At 39.2% G+C, this 22,917-nt stretch overlaps 1 protein-coding gene across 1 annotated transcript in view; it reads right to left on the reverse strand.

The window, feature by feature from the left end:
- Positions 1-22,917, reverse strand: part of ADAMTSL3 (ADAMTS like 3) — a 276,104-nt gene that overhangs the window by 79,021 nt on the left and 174,166 nt on the right. Inside the window, exons 16-17 of the mRNA XM_045561569.1 lie at positions 10,892-11,178; positions 5,893-6,022 (exon numbers count right to left, since the gene is read on the reverse strand). Of these exons, the coding sequence (XP_045417525.1) occupies positions 5,893-6,022; positions 10,892-11,178 (417 nt within the window). The remainder of the gene's footprint in view (positions 1-5,892; positions 6,023-10,891; positions 11,179-22,917) is intronic.

Here is a 22,917-nt window from a genome sequence, read left to right on the forward strand (position 1 = left end):
CAGAAACACATCCCTCTTGCCTGTTGCTTTCCAACTTCTTTCCCTGGCAGTGTCAAATGCTGTTAGAGGAGAAGGCTCTCCTCAGACGAGGGGACCATTATATAACCCTGCATGTTTCTGCAAGCTGCTGGCTCTCTCCTGGAAAAAGCAAACTCCATAAATAGCCATCACTCAGCAGTTATAGGATGGATTGGAGGAGTAACCCCATAAGAGCAAATAAACACGCAACACCCCACCTTGGAGAATCCAGGCTAATACATCAAATACAGTCGCCTTTGGGTAAATAAAGATCCACTGGCCGTCCAACCCAATCTCAGTGGTACATTTCACCCTGGGGTGATATTTTACTGCTATTGCCCTTGGAGTCAGTAAATATTTGTATGGAAAATATTATGCAACACCCTGTTCCTGTTATTCCTACACCACTGGTTTTTAGAACCTAAAACATTTTTGTAAACTTACCTTTATTTTGGCACCAAACCTTTGTCTCTGCTGGGGTTTTTCCAATATAACTCTCAAACTTTGAAAAGTTTATTAAATTTGCAACTTTGAAATGAGGAATAGTATTTCCTTTCACATAAAAACAGACTCTTAATTTTGCAAAGTGGCCAAGACATATTGTCTGCTCTATTATTCTTAGCTTGGAGGCTCCGTGGGCGAGAGACTGCTGAGAGAGGGAGGGTGCAGGAACTCTTGCTGAGGCAGTGTGATGAAGGAAAGGGCACGTCGCACATAGGCTGACGCATCAACAAACCAGTGCACTTTCTCCAGCAGCTTTGAGAAACAGTTTCCAGACTCCTTGTTCAATCTCGTTCTGGGTTAGCGAGCAAACGAAGAATACTGCAAACAAAACTCAACCCTGCCTTGACCTCCTAGGCAGGTCAAGCACAGAACTAAAAACAAACCCTGAGCCTTTCACACTACTCACAGGTGGACATCAGAATAACTGCAAAATGACTAAACATAGTTTGAAGATGTGAGTGAAGAATGCAACTATTAAGAGTTCCCCTCTATCAGTTAGGTTAGGATCAGATTAGGATCCTATTTCACATTCTGTCGAACTTCATTTTGCTGGTGAGAAGTGAGCCAATGATTACTTTCGCAGGAGAGAATTAACTTTTTTCATAGTCGAGAAGGTCTTTAGGCACAGGGCACAGCATGTGCAAAGGCCCAGCAGGTATGAATGAGCATGAGCATGGGTCCTAGTGCATAATTTAGTGCGGCAGCTGAGCAAATTCCTCATGGCAAATGTGTGTGAGTGTGTGGGGGGGGGGCATGCAGTAGTAGTGACGGAAGATGTGGTTCAAGAGTTAGATCCAAAGTCACAAAGAGATTTATATGCTGCTACAGGTCAAATTGTTTCCTCCCAAAATACGTTGAAGTTATAACCTTCAGTACCTGCGACTGTGACCTTATTTGGAAATAGGGTCTTTGCAGATGATCAAGAGGAGGTTGTTAGAGCAGGCCCTAATCCAATAGGAGGGGTGTCCTCATGAAAAAGGGACATTTGGACACAGAGGCATGCAGAAGGAAAATAATATGAAACCACAGGGGCAGTGCCATCCACAAGCAAATAGTGCCAGAGGCTATTGTTTGCCATGAGCGAGGCAGGAAACAGGCTCTCTCCCTCACAGCCCTTGGAAGAACCAACCCTGCTGGTACCTCGATTTTGAACGTCTTATCTCCAGATCTGTGAGATACTAAATTTCTGTGCTTTAAGCCACTCTATTTGTGATACTGTGCTATGGCAGCCCCAGGAAACTACTACATATGCCAAAGGGAAGAATGTGGCTTCTAATCCACAGGTAAAGGAAAGTCACTGAAGGGTTGTATGCGGGAAGTTCATACGGTCACTCCGCAACTGAGAAAGATAAAGAACTTTTGCAGTCCTGGCTGTGCACATAGATCAGAGCAGGAGAGAAGTGGCAGGAGTTCATCTAGAAACTATTGAAACAGCTTGGGGAAACAGATTTGAATCAAGGCAGTGGCAGTTAGACGTGAACAGGACGGAGTCACAAAGTATTGAGAAGTAAATTGTCAAGATTGCCAAGTTCATGTTATCAGAGAACTGAAACCAGAAAAGGCCACATAATGAGAATCTACTTTAATAAGGGACTTGAATTTCATGGTAAAGTGGGAGAAATGTTTGATTTGGACTTGAAACATTAAAAGAAAAATTATAAAACCAAGTTATCTTATTTTGAATATAATTGCAGTTATAATGGCAGCTGTGTGCACTACTTCTTAGAATGAACAAAGAATGGCTTGTGAATTGTTTTGTATTTTGGCATTTTTTTTGAAAATAAATTATATGATGACACATTACAGCTATCTTCACTTTCATGGCAAGAGCATAACAGAGTAACTAAAAAAATAAAATAAAATTGAGAGTTTCATCAATGTTCTCAGGGCCTCTTTTCATCTTCTGATATGCAAATCACTCTCATTTGAAGTGTCTTTTATGTTGCCATCATTTTCATTTTCTGTTTTATTTTTGTTGCTAGTTGGCTAGAAGCAGAGGACAGAACTCTGGGAAAGATGAGCTTCATGTCATTCTGGAATAAGATTTGGATCTAGAAATAAAATATGCCCCAAGGTATTGGGTTGTATTTTCTTCTTTTTATGCTTCTTTGTTAATGGCTACAAGAATTTCATGCTTAGCCAAATTGTAGACACCATTTAAAGTCTGTGCAAATTTCAGATCATTTCTTTTATAGTCATCTTTCCAGAAAAAGGGCACTGGTTGGTGCAGACAAAAGGGATGGCTGGTGGAGGGGCCGGAAATCAGGAGACCCCCCTCTGCCGGGAGCATGTGGGCTCCTACACTTCCATTTTCTCCATCTAGAAAAGGTGGGGTTTGGACTAAACGACAGCTGATGAGAAATGTGCCATATTTGGCTTTACTTGTAGTAAACGATGTATTTACTGTGTGTTCTCGGGCAAGTCACCAGCTACCTAAAATGCTCAAATCCAGTTTTCACGTACAGAAAAAAAGAGCATTTATTGGTTATTTATTTATTACCACATTTGTGAAGGAATGTGAGGTTATTATTAATAATAAGAATAGTACTTTTCACCAAGTAGAGATGACTTAGGGTGCTGATGTTCAAATTTTTGCACAGGAAAATACCTGACATAGTCTAAGTAAAAGTAACAAACAGGTTCATTCTATTGTTTTAAAAACAGTCCGAAGAAAAGGATTTATGGATTACAGAACTCTTAAAACACCTCTGTGAAACCCTGGGAAGCTGTGTTTCTGCAGGACACTCTGAGCATTTCTAGCAAAGACAGTAGAGAGTCAATCACATTCATGGCTACAAATATAGAAATGGATGCAACTATGTTGAAGAAGGATTTTCTTGGTATCCTATAAACAGCAAAAAGAAAATGATAAGATGTGCAGATCCACACGTAGCAAGCTTTAAAGGCAGGACACACAAATGCAATTGTGGTGAGCTGGGTCCTTGGTTTAAAGTAATTTAAAAATAATTATAATTGATCTCATTGTCTCCACCCTGGTTCTTCCCATTTCAGGGTTTGCGTAATCTTCTTAAAATGTAAATGTGATTTATCACTTAACTGCTCAAACCCTCCAGTGGCTCCCGCTGACTGCCTGGAGGACGTCCACCTGCTCACCACAACCCCTGCCCGAGTCTGAGCTCACCCACGACACACGGGTTTCCTTTCTGTCCAGGTCCTGCACGCACTGATCTTTTTCTTTCCTCAGGGCCTTTGCACATAGCATTTTCTCTGCCCAGAACATTCTTTCCTCTGCATTTCTGGACAGTTCCTACTTGTCTTTCGGGTTTCAATTGTGTAATGTCCTCAGAGAGGACTGGCTGCTCCCACCACCTGCACCAACCCCCACCCCCAGCCCCACCAGTCTGTTTTTCAGCCCTCATATTATTCTTGCTCTTGAGACTTTGTTTATTTAACATCTGCCCCCTGTGCCATCCCAAAACTAAGCTTAAGAAAACAATTCACAGAACGATGTAGCACATAATTCCAATTTCATGGGAAAATATGTTGAGAAATAAAACTGTTTCCCCCTCTCCGAGTCTGCCTGTGCCTTGCCCCTGCTCAGGCAGGTAGTCATCTGTTTCCATGTTCACTGCTCAGGGGAGGGAGGCGGCAGGGGAGGAAAACAGAAACCCCAGCTTTTCCAAAAATATCTAATTCTGTGGTGCCAATAGTAGAATAAGAAAAAACTGAGAAACCAGGATAAGTAATCTGGATTACTAAGGTTTATACACTTAGCACGAGTGCCATTTCTCTAAAGATAAAAAAAGGTCATTCCAAGTGGAAATATAGCCAACATTACTACTCCCATATACTTGGTGTTCTTGGAAAGCTCTGGACACACTTGACAAAGCAGATGTCCTGACCCCTTGTTAGATAAAACCTTCCTAAAATCCCTCCTACACATTGTCTCTTCTGCAGTTAGTATCGCAGCATGGATTACTCTGGAACGCAGTCAGCCTGGGGGTGGGAGGTGGCCAGGAAGCAGATTTCCCTGTGCTGTGTCTAGACCTTGCCTTGCCCACCCAGGTGAGTCTGCAGCTGAGCACAGCAAGGTGGCTCTCACACAAGCCAAGGGGTTCCCAGTACTTCCTTAGGCTACAGTGGAAGTGAGAAATACAGCAATGGCTATAAAACTCTGCACCCATCTCATGGCAGGTGTGGTTCCCCCAACAGTGAGGCACACATTCGAGCTGGCTTCCTCCGGAGACTGTGCAGGTGGAGAACGAGACTCACAGGGGAAGGGTGCCCACCTCCAGGGTGCGGAGGGTCTGATTTCTAGGGTGGCCTCACTTATTTGATCCCCACCTGCATCAACCTCCTGTCATCAAGGCAGCAGATTCTACATCATAGCCAACAGATTTCATGCAATCAAAATCAGAAGGGTCAAGAGAATTCTAGAAGCAAAGCTTATTTCCCGAATAAACATAAAATATACTTATTCTTACTCCAGTATGGCAGGAGAACACAAGAACATTCCTCAGTTACTTAAAGTCCTACACATAGAAGAACTCACCTTTAGCAAGTAAGATGGGCAGTATAACTACTAAGAGGCAGAAGAGAGACTCTGGCAAAGACTGGGAGCAGGCTGAATTTTTGGCAACTAATTCTTACCGCAGAAGAGTGTTCAAGAAGGGTAAGGGACAAAGGAAGACCGGATCCCGGCCAGATTCAGAAGGGTCTTGTGTGAGAAACTGTGATGCTGAGGTATCCTTCTCTGCAGCCAGCAACACCAGGGACGGGGGACATGGGAGAAACCTGCCACCCTTCCGACAAAATTCCCCAGGATCTTACAGGGACTTAAACAAGGAAGCCGATTAACTTTTAAGCCAACCTTTCAGACCAAGGAGACCAAAAAAGAAGTCACCCTCACGCATTCTGATAACACTCTACTCTACAATCTGAGATCCGAGGCAGGTCAGCGGGAAAGGTAGAAACACATCAGGCAAGTTCAGTATCAAACAGGAGATCAATCAGTCCTCTGACAGATAAGGATTAAGCACCTGCTGTGTACCACCTCAGCTCCTGTGCTCTGTGATGGGACACTAGGGGAAGAAGTGCCCTTGAGACAGGGAGCAGAAAGAGAACAAGCTGCTGGCCTCATGGTTGTGCCAGCAGCAGGCCCGTTTATGTTCATTCATGTTTGACGCAAACAAAAGTCAGACTAAAGAGCATTCAACAAGGTTGCATTTGAGCTTCTATGCAAGAATCTGGCAGCAGCAAGACTTAAACAGAGAAGAGAGAGCACCGGGGCAGGCTTAGCTGACCTACCTGGGGTGAACCTGCAAGTCTGTACACACAGGTGGGTTTCTCTACAGGTGAGGGTGTTACCACCCGGACATGGTGTATCCAGGAGCACAAGACAGCACGTACCTGGGCGGGCAGGGTTCTGTGTTACAGGCCTGGCTCATTGCTGGAGGACGGTGGACCACATCACACAAGCTGTCATTGACCGTCTGCTGCGTCTGAATGTGTAAGCACACTGCAATGGCTTCTTGATGGCCTGAAGGTTGGAAAGAGGAAAAGAGTCAAATGATGTAGAATAACTTATTATGGAAGAAAAGAAAATAGGGTCTTGGGTCTCCTCATTCTTAGACCACTGCCTTTTGGACTATCATGCAGCTGCAGGCTGCATTTTGTGCCTGGGAGCAAACAAGTTTGCACTGTCTGAAGTCTCCTAGTCTTTGATACTCCCTTCCTTACCTTTTAAACTCAGTCCCTCTATTCCCTCCACCCCAAACCTATTCACCTTGGGACATTCAGGAGCATCCCGACCCCCACCCAGCCTTGGGCTTCTCTGCATTCCAGATGTACTCAAAGCAAGGTGTTCCTTCCAAACAATAACTTCCCAAAGAGGAATTTTCATATCAGCTGCTAAGAATAACATCTTTTCTATATTGCTGCATATGTGCTAAATCTGGCATATAACTCTTCAAAATTTTCATTACGGTTTGAGTTCCTGCTCACTATTACTATAATTAGTAATATTTCTATTGCTAGCAAAACAATAGCAATACCTCCCTGTACAAAGTGCTGTCAAATATATTAGTTGAGCCCAAAATAATCTGTGAGGTCAAAAGAATGATATTATTATCTCCATTTTATTAATTTAATATTAATAATAAGGAAACTGAGGTTTAGAGAGAACTTAAGGCAGCAAAAAAGTGGTAGATTCAAAACTAAAAATTACAGTCGCTGCCTCCTAATTGAGTGGTCTTTCTTTTGTACTCCAGGGATTCCAAAATGCAGTACAGTCCAACTACTTCCAAAAGCAGCGACTGCTCCTCATGCAAATATGAACTTTCACAGGCATATTTTTCCTTTGAGGCCAGATAGATTGGTCTGACCCTCAAACCCATGCTCTCATTCACTATTCTTTTTCTGTTGAGACAAAAAAAATTATTGGTAAATCAGAATCAAACAAAATATAAATCAAACTTTTGATTTAAAAAAATCACATAAAAACCTGTAATAGCGACTTAACTATGCTATTTGAAATATGCAAATGTATTCATTTTCATGTAAGAATGTGCATTCTATTATGTTACAAGGTTGTGGTTCTTTTTCCAAATGCCATGTTTCAATTCAACCATTTTACAGTATTTAACAGGATGTGGTATTGGCCCAAAATACTTATAATATATATTTTTGATGTTCAGTTCTTTCCAATAAATTTCCTCCTGCTGTCTTCAGTTGTAATTTTATGTTCCCTGCCATCGCAGGATGCAGTCTTAAATCTGCATGTATCTTCCGTGAACTTTTAAAATAAACATTGCCTAACTTCAGATGTACGAAGACATTACTACAACTTAAATTAACTCTTGTTCTTATTTGCAAATATCAAAATTTCCTTAGTTACCTTATGGGGGTTTAAATGTTTATTTTCTAGTAGGTTTCATTTTTTATATCTGAGAAAAATCCATTTATCTTTAAAATATATTTTAATTTGTAATATCAATTCTTTAGAAAATATATTCAGAGACTATTTTGGAATGTTTCCTGAGAGGGTGGACCCTAAAGCACTGTTGTAACCACTTTGGATGGAATTTTACAATACTCACAACACATTTAAAGCAAGTTTTTACTGAAAAGAATTTAAAAGTTTAATAGACAATTTAGGATACTTATTGAGGTATAATGTATTTTCCAAAGATGGCCACAGAATATATCCCATCCCACATGCTGGTCCTACAATGTGTCTTTGACACTTTTCACTTTAAGAGATCTGATCAGACATTTATCTTAAAAAATGAAAGTTAAAAAAAGAAAAAATTAAAAAATAAGTTTATTTCATCTTATACTTAACAGAATTTAGGTAATAATTACAACTATGCATCAAGAACATATAAAATAAATCAGATGTTGAAATTCTGGCATCCTTTTTCAACCAATTGCTTTTGTAGCACAAGGCAGCATCCTTTACTTCACATTTGACTTTTGCAGTGTTATCATAAAACAGTCATATTTTTTAGCCAAAAAAAAAAATGTACATATAGCATATATGTTTAATCTCATCAAGAAATAAATTAACAATTAAAGGGTAAAATCACAGACTCTCAGAGGAGAAGCAGAGCCAATAAATGAGCTAATACATTCCTTTTTGTTGGTTTAGATTAGTTTGAGTTGGGTTTCTGTCATTTGCAAATAAGAGTCTTGACTAGTTCAACATGTCAAATAACATAACTCAATATACACAGTATAAGAAATACCTGGAGAAATGAACAAAATCTATAGTCAGAGTCTTTAATATGCCATCCAGTATTTAATATATTACATTGTAAAATAAATATGGAAAAATAAATTAAATATGAAAATTATGTTGATTTAATAATCAAATTGCCTTGGGGCCTAGAAATAGATATAATATGCTCTTTTTAAGCATCCATGGAACATTAACAAACATTGATCCTCTGCTAGTCTATAAACAAAACTGCAATAAGGGCCGGGCGCGGTGGCTCACGCCTGTAATCCTAGCTCTGGGAGGCCGAGGCGGGTGGATCGCTCGAGGTCAGGAGTTCGAGACCAGCCTGAGCAAGAGTGAGACCCCGTCTCCACTAAAAATAGAAAGAAATTATCTGGCCAACTAAAAAATATATATACAAAAAAATTAGCCGGGCATGGTGGCTCATGCCTGTAGTCCCAGCTACTAGGGAGGCTGAGGCAGTAGGATCGCTTAAGCCCAGGAGTTTGAGGTTGCTGTGAGCTAGGCTGATGCCACGGCACTCACTCTAGCCCGGGCAACAAAGTGACACTCTGTCTCAAAAAAAAAAAAAAAAAACAAAACTGCAATAAGTTCCAAGTCACAAATTATGCAGGTAACATTCTCTGGCTATAATATAGTCTGACTATAAATGAATAATAAACAATTAAACTCCCCAAATCCATCTATTAGATAAGTCTTAGGCCAAAGAATAAATAGATTACACATTATCTGTGGTGATAAAACAGAGAGCAACTAGATGAACACCTCTGGAAAATAAATTTTAATATCCTTGTGAATGGACGATTTTTTCCTGAACAAATCTAAATTATCAAATTCAGTTAAACATTAAGAACTCGGATTAAATAAATAGTAAGTGACAGGGGCATTTGAAAATGATATTAAAGATGGAGCCACAACACTCCTCTTTTTTTGCTCCCATGAGGGGAAAAAAAAAAGGACTGGATTTTAGACGCTGTGGGCATCAGCTCTTTCAAACTTTTTGAACAATTTCTATGATATAAACTATTTAAGATTATTTAAAGGTATGGAAAACTCCAATTCCTCTTACAAAACTACTATAACCCAATACCTAAATCTATAAAAGGAAAAAATAGGCCCACTTCATACAGTGTTGCCTTGTACATGCTATGTTATATGTTGTGATGCTTTTTGTTTCAGAAATGCACATATACACAGATACATGCCTAGGATCATATCGAGAACAGTTAATATACATATTTCTCTCCCTGCTGATCAGCTAGTGTGATTGAGTGGGTGCTACTTTAAACTCCCAGGTAATGAAAGAGAGGGGATGTGTAGTATGTTATGGATCTGAAGAATAGTGTCCTGTTTGGGGTTATAATGCAAGTTTTACAGCACTCCGAGTAGTTGCATTCTTTTTAGGAACTGGGTGAGGAGGCACCTGGTAGAGATTAAGGATTGTTGAAAGCCATTTGGCCGTGTGAGGGGCATCATAAACGTGACTGGAGCCTGAGGGGAAGTGACCAATTATATCAAAAGTAGTTGGAAGAAACTACAGCTCAAGGCCTGTCATGATGTGAAGGGATTTGGAGAAAACAAAATAGCAATTGCTAATGTACCATGTCAGGAACACATCTCCACAGGGAGTGTGCTAAAATGAGCCCACCGTGCGCCAATTCAATTTTCATTCCCATTTTGCCATTTACAGAAAGGTATTCTTGTACTACACTATGCAAAAGAGAGCATACCTACACTCATCAATATCATTCATATATATACATATATATATATAAAATATATATATATATACACACATACATCCTAAATTAAATAGTAGCATATTGTCATCAGCAGTACACTAAAATAATACTACATCATCATCATGACCTCAAACATCTGTCCACTCATCTACCAAATCACTCTCAGCAAATATTCATACACACAAAAACACAGAAACAGACAGGAACTCCCTTTGTAAGCGTGTGAACGCACTACTTTCATAACCACGCCAGCCCTTTCCCTCCTAATTCCAATTAGCAGCCGCCCCTGTGGATATTGACGACTGAGCTCCAAGACTGTGCTTTTAGGTTCATCCCATCTGTCTTCTTAGAAAAGCTATCAATTACTTTGCCACCTTCTCACCCTAATGGGGCCAGCCGGCTACACAGCCGCTTTCCAATCCTGACAGGGTTTCCTGGCTATGTATGTTACCCGATACCTACACAGACGTAAGTCATGGTGATTAGTTTGCTCTGCACTGGTTGCTGGCCCAGTGTGCAGATACGAACCTAAACATTTCTGAGGATGACTTCTGAGAGTTGCATCAGACACAACAATTCCAGGCTACCTCAGTCTGTAAGACTGATTTATGCACATGATGGCCTCAGTTTATCCATTCTGCATTTTCCTATTTATTCCATATTAACCAATGACCCCCTCCCCATCTCAGCTATGCCGACTCTTAGGCCAAAAGAACATACATTCATTTTTTGATCAGGTCCCACTACCTTTCTAAAATAATCACTACAAAAAAATAAGAGAAAGAAAAAGCATAGTTTTCAGTTACCTGAATGACTTCACCTCTTTTAGACTTTTGCTCATTTCCATATTTTGGCTTACCTGAATTAGTAATTTTCAAACCATTAGCAACACACAACGTAACTGTCTCTCAAGCAAAGGTTCACGTACCTCCCAAACATGTTGCTGTGCAAGGGGTAAAGCCGGCGTACTCCCAGTCATAAGTCATCTCACTGTCCTCATGGAGAGGGACATCTCGCTCTCGGGAGGCCAGACTGTCATCACACGCTTCGAGGAGGCAGGGCCGTTCAGTGGGCGGCGTGGGGCCTTCACACTCTTCCTCGGGTAGTTCAGTCTCAGTCTGCGTGAACATGAGGAGCACACGGCACTTCACCTCTCGCACCTGAACACCTGGCCCACATGTGCTGCTGCAGGCTGACCAGGGTTCTGGAATGAACCTGGGGAAAACCAGGGAGCCACCAGAGAAGGACAATGATGGTCATTAAACATAAGCCAAAAAACAAGGAGTGACAAGAATTCAACAAAGGCAAAAATAACCAGCTTCATTCAGAGGGGATGCAACACACTTGGAAGGCTATACTTTCGTTGATGGTCAATTATGCAGTTAACAAACTTTTAAATCTTATTAGCAACAGGAAGAATTCTTCATTAAAGACATACTCTACTTTTGCATCCACTTTATACTTCAAATTCTATGCTATGACTTTTGCAAAACATCATTACAAAGGTTTTCTTTAAGATTTAGTAATAAATAAACCATCATGTAGAGATAATTTCTAACCTGATTTCTTTTATAATATGGAGATTCTCACCAATATTTATTCAATAAATCCTTATTAAGCTTATCCTCTGTAGTAGGCAGAGTGGTAATAAACTGTCTCCATGTTCAGGAGCTAAATTGTAGGATAACTTAAATGCTTTTCACAGAGTAGATGAAACTTTAATATTCTTATATGTTTAACATACAAATACAAAACTTCTGAATCTCCTGAAGATATAAAAGGTATTGCACAATTTGGTTGAACAAAACATTTATTTATTATCTTGCATTATTATCCACTAAATCAAAGTTCATCAAGCTCTGACCTGCAGGTCAAATCTGGCCCACCTGTTTTTGTATAGCCCATCAGCTAAGAATAATTTTTACATTTTTAAATTGTTGGGGGAGAGATAACATTTTGTGATATGTGAAAATTACATAAAATTCAAATTTTAGTGTCCATAATTAAAGTTTTACTGGAACACAGCCACGCTCATTTCTCCACCTATGGTCTACGGCTGCTTTTGTGCTACATGGCAGAGCTGAATATTTGTGAGAGAGACTGTCTGGCCTGAAAAGCCTAAAATATTTACTATCTGGTCCTTTGGTGAACGCTTGCACTGAATTGAAAACACAGAATCAGTAGGGACAGATACATTGAAGATACTCTGAAGCCACACTTTGTATCATGACATACTAAGTGACTGAGGAGAAAGTGTTCAGTGACAGAATAGTAAGTTTTGAGAACTTTGGGTTCAATGATGTTCAACAGACTTATTTAGTATAAATTTTTACCAATGATATATGAATGTATACTATAAATACTTAAGATAGTAATATTATGTGAATCATTTCATAAACTTAGGTGAAAATAGACCCCATCTATGGGATAATGTTCTTCTAAATAACTTAAGAAAATGCTGCTGAGATGTTTGTTTAAATTGCTGTTCCAAAGCTTAATGTTCAAAACCTCAGAAAGATAGGTTCTCACAGAGTCATCCAACCTTCTTTCCCCAGGCAAGATTTCATTACAATTGTCCACAATAGCACATCCCCTATCAGCAGAATGAAACACCATTGCTATATATGAGTCCCACAAAGAAATATCAATGAACACAAAACATTTGTTTATTGTGTTGGAAGTTGTTAGTGGGGAACTCTATTCTCCAATCCTCATATTCCATGACAGGGCTTGCTCAGCTCCCCAGGACAGATAATATTTGACACATACTCTTTTCTTTCTTTGCTACTCTTATGGCAGAAGTGGAAAGGGGACATTCCATGTAATGAATAATATGCAGTTATTTAAAAAGACGTGGGTCTGTCTGTACGATCTGATACAGAATAGTGTTCTCTTGAGGACTGTTAAATGAAATAAGTATGGGGAAGTTCATATGCCATGATCTCTTTTGTCTAAACACAAAAAAGGGTATACTGGTGTGTATGTGTATACAGCATATATTACATACTGTGTATATATATGTAGCATATGTATCTATATATGCTGGTTTGTGTATAATTTCTCTTCTCTGGAAACAATTGCAAGCGTCAAAAACTGGAGTGTTTTATACTTTTAAAAGATTTAAATTTTCCTAGACCAATGTCTGTAAGAGTCTTTCCTACATTTTCTTCTAGAATTCTAATCGTTTCCCATTTAAGGTTTAAATCTGTTATCCACCATGATTTGATTTTTGTGAGAGGTGAAATCTCTGTGTCCTGTTTCAGTCTTCTACATGTGGCTATCCAGTTTTCCCAGCACCATTTATTGAATAGGGATTCTTGTCCCCAGAGTATGTTTTTGTCTATTTTGTCAAAGATTAGATGGCTATATGAGGATGGTTTTATATTTGGATTTTCTGTTCTGTTCCACTGGTCTGTGTTCCTGCCCTTGTGCCAATACCAGGCAGTTTTAAGAACCACAGCTTTGTAGTATAGTTTGAAGTCTGGCACATTAATACCTCCCATTTTGTTTTTATTGCTTAAAATTGCTTTTGCTATACGGGGTCTTCTCTGATTCCATACAAAGTGTATAATTATTTTTTCTAAATCTGTGAAAAATGATGTTGGTAATTTAATAGGAATTGCATTGAATCTATAGATTACTTTGGGTAGTATAGACATTTTAACAATGTTGATTCTAATCATGTGCATAATTTTTTCTCTTTTTTTTTTCTCCTTAGTAATGCAGACTTAAGATTTGGGAAGTAGATATTTTCATTGACATTGGACTTCTGTGTCTCGGTGATTGAGAATCCTGAGAGGAGATGGGGTCAGTGGGGAGGTTCCTCTCACTCCTAACAGGGCAAAGGATGGTCAGACTCAATGTTTTCCTGGGTTTTCTGTATGTTTTGAGTTGGTTTAAAAATGATCCTTTTAAAAATCCTCTTAAAATTTAGATGACTAAAAAATAATAATGCATAATTCAGCATGATTTTCTTCTATGTATTATTTTTTATTTAAATAAAAGATACTACAGTGTTCACACGATTTGGAAACTTGTCCTTCATACCCAGTAATTTGTCTTAAGAGGAAAGAGAGGAATACATTGGAAGAGCCAAGTGTGGGCAAAACATAACCAGAGGAACAGAGCATGTTCCCAACGTCTTTGCACAAACAATGGAAGAATTTAAGAAGAATATCAATCTGCTAATGTGAGAACTTAGAGATGAGATGATAAAACAACAGAATATGATGGAAAACTGCAAAGCCGAGAAAGCACACTGAAACGTAACAACACTATTGTGACAAATCTATTCTAACAAATAATTCAGAACCAGGAAAAAAAACCAGAAGAAACATGGTTGAAGATCAAATTAATAACAGAGAGGCAAGACTTGGAAATGGATGAAGAGCTCACAGGGAGGGAGAGAGAAGCTATTGGAGCAATCGGAGGGGTGGAAAGAGGAAAAAGAACACCTTTGGAGTGATGGAAAGTCCTGTATCTCGAGCAGGGCTGGGGTTTGATGGGGAGACTTGCCCATCTAAACTCATCCATGGCGCATCTTAAATAGAGTTTATTGTATGTAAACTATGCCACTATAAAAGTGATTTTTAAAAACATAATTTTTAGGGACAAAGTGAGAGATTGAAGCTGAGCAATCCAATATTGAAAGTAACTGGATTCTTCAAGTAGAGACTCCAATACGTGAAACAGAAACGGTGTTCAGAAGTAAAGTATGAAAAGTCACTAAAATATATCTGAAAGGGTACACTGTCTTCCAGGAAAAAGTGATAAAAATGATTAACATAAAAGTCCAGAGTCACAGACTGAATAATGGCACCCCAAATAGTCCCATGCCCTCACCTCTAGAACATGTGACTATGGTACGATACATGGCAAAAGGGACTTCACAGGTGCAACTGTGAGATGGAGAACAATTCTGGATTATCCTTGTGGACAAATCTAATCACAGGCATCCTTAAGGAGAGAGAAACTTCTCTGGCTGGAGTCAGAGAGGTACAGCAGCAGGAGAACAAGAGGGATATGGAGCACGGGAGGGACTCAACTGTTGTTTCAGGCTCAAAGGTAAGAGGCCAAGAGCCAAGGAATGCAGGTGGCCTCCAGAAATTGAGAGCAACCCCCCAGCCAACCGCCAGCAAGGAAATGGAGCTCTCAGCTCTGCAACTGCATGGAACTGAATTCTGCCAACTTCCGAATGAGCCTGGAAGAGGACTGTGACCTAGCGGTGCTAGAAAAGACCTAAGGCTAACAGGCACCTTGATTTTGGCCAAATGGGAACTGCAGCAGAGAAAGCAGCCAAATCTGCTGGGCTTCTGACCTATGGAACTATGAGATAAGACATTTGTTTGCCTTCTATCACTAGGTTTGCTACCAGCAGCCACTACAAACAAAGATGCCTGGCTAAAAATGTAAAACTTTGAGGATGAAGAAAGAACTGCATGGGCATCTTGGTACAAAAACCAAGTCTCCTATGAGAATAACAAGTCAGGTGGACATCCAACACACACAATATTCAAAACCAGAAAAGAAGTGGAATAAAAGTTTTGAAAGAGAGAATCTGAGTCCCAAGAATGCTACGTCCAGTCAAATTGTTATCCAAGTACAAAGGTAATAATATTCTGTAAAATAGGAACAATAACAGTACTTACCTAATGGTGTTGGGGAGGATTAAATCAGATTATGTCAGAGTTAAAAGCTTAATAAATACAATAAAATAAAAATTGCAACATCGGACATTCATTGCATTGTTATCCTGGTGAGATACTATTATTAGTGCTTCACAAAAATTTTATCATTTACTCAAAACAACCACCCTACCAGGAAGCACTATGATTCCCACTGTACACATGAGGAAACCGAGGTACAGAGCATTTGTCAAAGGTTTCACAGTAGCTGCCAGCATTATTTTACACTGCCTCAGCAGGATCAGAAGTGAGGAAAGCATTTTAAGATCACTCAATATGACAGTAAAAGAATCCGAAGAAAATCTGACGATACTATTTTAGGGAATTTATTTTTTATTTCCAGAATAAATAAACAAAATACCAACATACAATTGAAAAAAATGATTATCCAGCATAAAAAAGGAGAATGTAACATGTGTTGGTGAAAGAAAAACGTATCTTGGAAAAACATTTACTATCAGAAATAGAAGAAAACTTTATAGCACCTATTTAAAAATTACTGACAATAAAATTCAAGGAAACATCCTATAAAACAAAAGAAAAGGTGGGATTAGGAAGTTAAAACATAAATATGAAAAAAATTTCTGGCTTGGTTGAGAGAAAAATGAAAAACATTTAAAAAATCATGTAAAGTTTATTTCTAGAACAAGAAAATTCTAGTGAACAGTATAAAAATACACTCAATGATGAGGAGGGCAAGTGTTTTTGTTTGAAGGGGAGGTATGCTTCCAAACGCAGGGAAAAAGACAAAGATGTAAAAAAAAATCAGATATTAAAAGTAGGGAACAGATTCTATACAGATAATTGGTGAATAAATAAAAAAGAAATATAATTGAAAAAGAACCATAAATATAATAAAAGAAAACTTTCATGCATTCAAGAAAGATCTGAATCTATGCCTTAAAAACCTTCCTGTTTATCAAAATTATTGAAAAAAATACTTGGATTTATTCTAAAGAAATACTCTAATTTTATGCATACAGGAAAAAATATTATATCTAAGCAGAAAAAAATCAGTTGCCAATAGAAGAAAAGGCAATTTAGGATGAAATCTTTCTTCCTCAACATTGAAAGACAGAAAATTCCAAAGTCACATTTTCACAGTTTTAAGCAAAATAGAAAAAAGCTTCTAAAACAAGAGTTCATCCTTCTGCTCATCTGTGACATTCTTAATTACAAAGGGTCATAGAGATTATGCCATCTATATAACACAGGTGAAAATGCACAAAGATAAACTTCAATGATAATTTAATTTAAAATGGAATTAAAATAATGTGTGATTTAAGAACTTGCAGTGAGAATGCTTTAAATATATAATTAATTCTAAATAACTGTAGAAAATATGATATAGAAACAAATCAAATATAGTTTTTTTTCCAAAAACAAAATACACAGAATAATCATGATTTACCACCAACTGTTTTTGCTCCAAATACCAGAATTTAATAACAAAAATCAGGAGGTTTGAGAAAATAGGTTGGAGATAAAGAAAACCATGCCAATTTATTTGTTTTGAACATAAAGAAGTCAAAAGAAATGGCATCATTCTTGATGTTTATCATAAAAATTATATAGAATTGAGTATGTTAAAAATGAAATCATAACAGGTAAAGCTCCTGTTATTGTAGAAAATAAATCAAGATTATATAGATCATAAGGGAAAACATCAGAATCAATAAGGAAACACTTAAAATGGAGACCAGAACTATCAGTAATGATAACTAATTTAAATGGATTAAATTCTTCTATTAAAAATACAGAGACTCTCATCTGTATTTTTGAAACTTATAGAAGATACAAATAAAATGGCATGACTTCAGAAATGTAAAAAGTATAAGGATAAACAAAATGAGATAAAAGTACTAATGAAAATAAAGTGGAAGAGCAAAAAGGCAGGTGTAAATATTAGGAAAGAACAGAATAGACAAAATTACCATTATTCAAAGATGACATAATAACTATGAAAAACAGTAAAATTAACTGAAAATGTTTGGAAAAAATAAGATAGTTCAATAAAGTATTGAACTAAATATATGTGTATATATAGATATAGATAGATACATATATCCTAAAATAACCTATTTCCCCAGAATTCAGCTAACAGTGTTAGCTTCCAGGTATTATGCTAAACATATTACATATATTATTTAATACAATTTGCATAACAATCTTATGAATATGTATCATTATTTTCCTAATTTTACAGATGAGAAAAAATAAGGCTTTAAAAGTGTCAAAAAGTCCCCAAACAACAAATGTTGGCATGGATGCAGAGAGATAGGAACACTCGTACACTGCTGGTGGGACTGCAAACTAGTATAACCTATACGGAAAGTAATATGTAGATATCTCAAAGAGCTAAGAGTAGAAATACCATTTGATCCAGTAATCCCATTACTGGGCATCTACCCAAAGGAAAAAAAGACATTCCATAAAAAATACACCTGCACTCGAATGTTTATAGCCGCACAATTCACAATTGAAAGATGTGTAAACAACCCAAGTGCCCATCAATACGTGAGCAGATTAATAAAATGTGGTATATGTATAGCATGGAGTTCTACTCTGCCGCAAGAAACAATGGTGATCTAGCATCTCTTGTATTATCCTGGATAGAGCTTGAGCCCATTCTACTAAGTGAAGCATCACAAGAATGGAAAAACAAACACCACATGTACTCACCATCAAATTGGTATTAACTGACCAACACTTAAGGGCACATATAGCAGTAACAGTCATCGGGTGTCAGGCAGATGGGAGTGGGGAGGAGGAGATGGGTATATACACACCTAACGGATGCCATGTGCACCGTCTGGAGGATGGACCTACTTAAAGCTCTGACTTGGGTGGGGCAAAGGCAACATAGGTAACCTAAACATTTGTACCCCCGTAATATGCTGAAATTAAAAAAAAGTGTAAAAAAGAATTGCCTAAGTTTTGTGGGCTTGTAAATAAAAACTTTATAAGAAATGTGTAGGGCTAATATAACTAGAAAATACTGAGAGGATTCTAACCCCAAAGATCTGAATAAGTGGAGCAAACACCACATGCCCCTGAATAAGAAGACTCGAAATTATAAAGATGTTTGTTCTCTCTCAATTAATTTAGAACAAATGTAGCTCCAATCCAAACCTCTGAAGCAATTTTTTGGGGGGAGTTGGAAACAAACAATACAACTGTAAAGTTTTACAGAAGGTTAGGTGAGAACAGTCAAGAACGTTTTCAGAAGGATTAACAGTTACAGAGTAACTTGTACAGCCTCACAGACAAAAATATTAAAAAGATACAGTAAAGCAAATAATATGGTACTGGCACTGGGCTATTTGTACAATGATGGCATTTTAAAACCAAAGTGGATAGTTTAGATGATTCAATAGACAGTGTTAAGGCAATTGGTTAATCATTTGGGAAAAACTAAGTTACATTGATACTATATATCACATGTCAAAGTAAATTCCCCATGGATCAAGGTTAGGTGTAAAACATGAAACCATAACAAATATTAGAAAATAGCATTCTTTTAAAGAAGGGAATTTCCCACTGTTGAGGAAGGTGTGGGCTGGGGAAGTCAGTATGATTCAATGGCTAAAATTAAACGCCTTCAACGTACCTACCTTCTGCCCAGAACTCTACTCCAGTAGTGTATCCTAATGAGACAATTACAGAGCGGCCATTTGGGATTTGCTGCAGTTTTATTTAACATAGTGAGTAATTAGAAACAAACTGCAGACAACCAGAGGGATCTTTCTAAAATGTAATTGTGATTACTTCACTTCCCTGGTTAAAATCCTTTAATGGCTCCACTGCCTCCAGGTAAAGTCCAGGCTCCCTAATGAACTGTGGCGGAGCCCCCAGACTGCTTGTTTCTGCAGATGCATCCTTGCTGCCAGCACTCGCTCCCCATCCTCCAGACACTCAGACCACCCAGCAACCAGTGTGGCCCACACACGCCAGCAAGCCTGCCTGCCCACGAGCCTCTATTCCAAATGCCTGATGTGCTGTTCCTCTGACACCTTAGGATATTTTAGGATCTCAGTTCTGGTACCCTCTCTCCCAGGAAGCCTTCTCTGACCTCTAACAACATACCATGATGTAACTACAATACATTGCAACCTTACAATGCCATCCCATCCCATGATGTAGTCACTCACTTCTCAGTCTACTGCACTGGACCAACCCAAGAATGGGTGAGACACGTCAGCTCGGGTCATCTGATATAAACTTCAACTGTTTCTAGTACCACATGCCGTAGGGTCACCATCCACCACTTGACAGCTCTGAATTATTGAGGACACTTGCTTAATCCTCCTTTGCCCTGGTTTCCTCAGCCCCCAAAACGAAGACAGTAAGAACGCCTCCTCATAGGGTTGTTATGAGAATTAAATGAATTAATCCACATAGAACTCTCAGGACAGAGTCTGGCACCAAACAAGTCCACCATATTATTAACAGTTGTTCCTACTATATCTGTTAGAAAAACAGATGCCTGATATAAAACCTGATTTGATTTTAGCAAACACTATTTCCTCAACTGGAGAAGCCAAAATAGCAGTGAAGAAAACACACAGAGTGCTCTAAGTCTGTCCCATTTCCTTAGTTTTCATATATGAAACACAGGAGAGAGGGCAGCAAGTTTGCCGCAGTGTTGAGAATCCCGTAGAAACAAACGAAGAGGCTCCAGGGAGGGACGTTTAGAACAAGGATGAACCATATCAACTGTCAACACATTCCGCAGCTGAAAGCTAAGAAGGTCAGCGCTGTAGTTCCCTTGGCTTAGTGTCATAAGCTGTGATTTTTATTTTCCTAATTTAAAAAAAGAAAGACAAAAAAAGCCTTTTGAACATCCTCTCGCTATGTAAATTCAGAGCTCGGGCCATAGCAAACCACAGAGCAGAAATATTTATCTTCTCCGGGCTGGCTTGGCAGGCCCTGCTGGAGGGGTTTGAGATACAGCTGTGTTCGTCTTCTACTCACTGTCAACACGCATGCATCCCAACCACAAAAGACAGGGGTAATAAAAAGATGCGCTGGAAGCTAAGATACGCTGCGGTTTTGTTTGGAAATTGAGAGAGTGAACAGAGTCAGAAGTAGTGGCAGGAAACTATAAACTTTACACTAGACAGCCAAGAACAGGCCAGAAACTGCCAGGCAGTGAATTATACAGGAAAACTGCACGGAGACCACAGAGGGAGAGAAGGCAGAAGGTGGGATGAGGCAGCCTCTCGGGCCAGGGAACAGGTGCTGCCGGCTCAGTCTTCCGTGCAGGGGAGAAAAGGGTGGTGTCCTCTGGGAGTAAAGAACATATTAGCTTTGCTCTGTGCATAACAGCAGGAAGAAACCCCCACAAAAAGTCAAGTGGGGGTGACTGAAAATGCAGCCTGAGAATGAATATGGGGCCTGAACCCACTGTAGTTTATATGATATCATCTCTTTCTAATTCAAGAACAGGAATGGTATTTTCTGACCTTGAAAGGGCCCTTGTGGACTATCTGATCCAGTGGTTCCCAAACTTGGATGCAACCCCCTCAAGTCACCTGGGGTGCTTGTTAAAAAAGATGGTTGCACAATATTGTTAATGTATTTGATGACACAGAACTGCACACTTTAAAATGGTCAAAATGGTAAATTTTATGTTATATGTATCTTACCACAATAAAAAAAAAAAAACATACCTGGCAAAGCCCAAAGGAAAAAAAATGCTGGTTATGGGGCCCCTCTTAGAAATCACTCCTTTTTAAAAAGCACCACAGGTGATTCTGATAGCAGTGATGTGAGGACTGTGCTCTAGAAATGGTATTTTGGTTACTAGGAAATGACTGCTCTCTCAGTGATACACACTGAAGGATTCGCGAGTGAAACGATGCGCTGTGCTTGCTTCAAGACTGATCAGGGCAGGGATGGTGTCGGTGGTTTAGATGAAGCAAGAATTGGGAATTATTGATGCTGGGGATGGACACATAGGGGATCCTTACTGTTTTCTCCTTTTTGAAATAGGTTTGAAATTTTCTGATTTAAAAAAAAAAGTTTAAAAAAAGACTTAGCCAGGTGGGAGCCATTCCCACCCTAGAGGGGAGTGTGAGGGCAGGGGTGCAGGTGAGTGGCAGCTTGTTGTAGGCAAGGGACAGCCACCAGGTCAGTACGGCTGGAGGAGCCCATTCAAGGCAAAGAGAGGAAGTGGCCAGAGATGAGGCTGAGCAGGAAGGGTGATGTCCTGCAACGTCCCCCTGGCCCTGTGAACAAGCGTAAATCTTTGGGTGCTGGGGAAACATCCAGACATTCTCAACGTTGAAAAGAGAATCAGATTTGTGCCTTAGCTACATTACTCTGGTGGCTGTGTGGATTGTGGATTTGAAGGGGGCAGGTGAGGATTAGAAAGCTGTTGTAGGTGTCCTGGTCAGTGATTTCAGTACCTGGACAAGGATGGTAGTCGGGATGGAAAGGAGGAGCTGGAACCAAGAAAGATTTTAGTAAATACAGTCAGCACAACTCAGTGGTTAATTGCACATAAAGGAAGAATGAGAAGGAGGCAACAATGACTCCAGGCTCTTAGTCTGGGGAACTAGACAGTCAGCAGTCCTGAAAACCAAGACAAGACAAGACATGCAGCAGGATGTCTTGCAGCTGCTGCATAGCTGTGTTCTGAGAACGACAGACAGGTCCTGTAGGACTCAACACTCTAGACTGAAAACTCCACGACTTTCCTTGCATGAAAACCACACACTCCTTCTCAGCTGTCTCAAACATCCTTCTACAGATTCCTCCCTTTACAGGACCCTCGGAGATTCGAGCTGGGCAGAAGGTGCTAGTAACATTTAGCCTAATTCCTTCCTTCTCTAGTTGGGAGGTCTAGAGATGTTAATTAATTTGTCTAAAATCCTGGTTATCTTTTCAATATGTTTAAGATTGCCCTGATTTCAAAGGGAAAGACAACAAACACGTATGCACACACTCTTTTCTATCAGCTTGACTCCAGCATCTATTCCGTCTTCAGTAGTCAAATCTCACGGCCCCTTTTCCTTCTTATCTGGAAATTCATTTCTTAAATCTCCACAATGTTTCCTCTTCCACCCTTTGACTGACACTACTCTAAAATTAACCAAAAAAGACTTTCTTGCCAACCAAACCAGCCTTTCCTCAGCCCTCATGGTTTTCCCTATCTTTCTGTGCGATGTGAACTCTGTCTGCCACTCGCCTTCTGAGACCCTGTTTTAGCTCCTTGGTCTCTGCAATGACGAGTCTTCTGGGTCTCACTCCTTCCTCTCTCCTCTGC

This window comes from Lemur catta, chromosome 9 (assembly GCF_020740605.2).
Source record: "Lemur catta isolate mLemCat1 chromosome 9, mLemCat1.pri, whole genome shotgun sequence".
Classification (NCBI taxonomy): Eukaryota; Metazoa; Chordata; class Mammalia; order Primates; family Lemuridae; genus Lemur; species Lemur catta.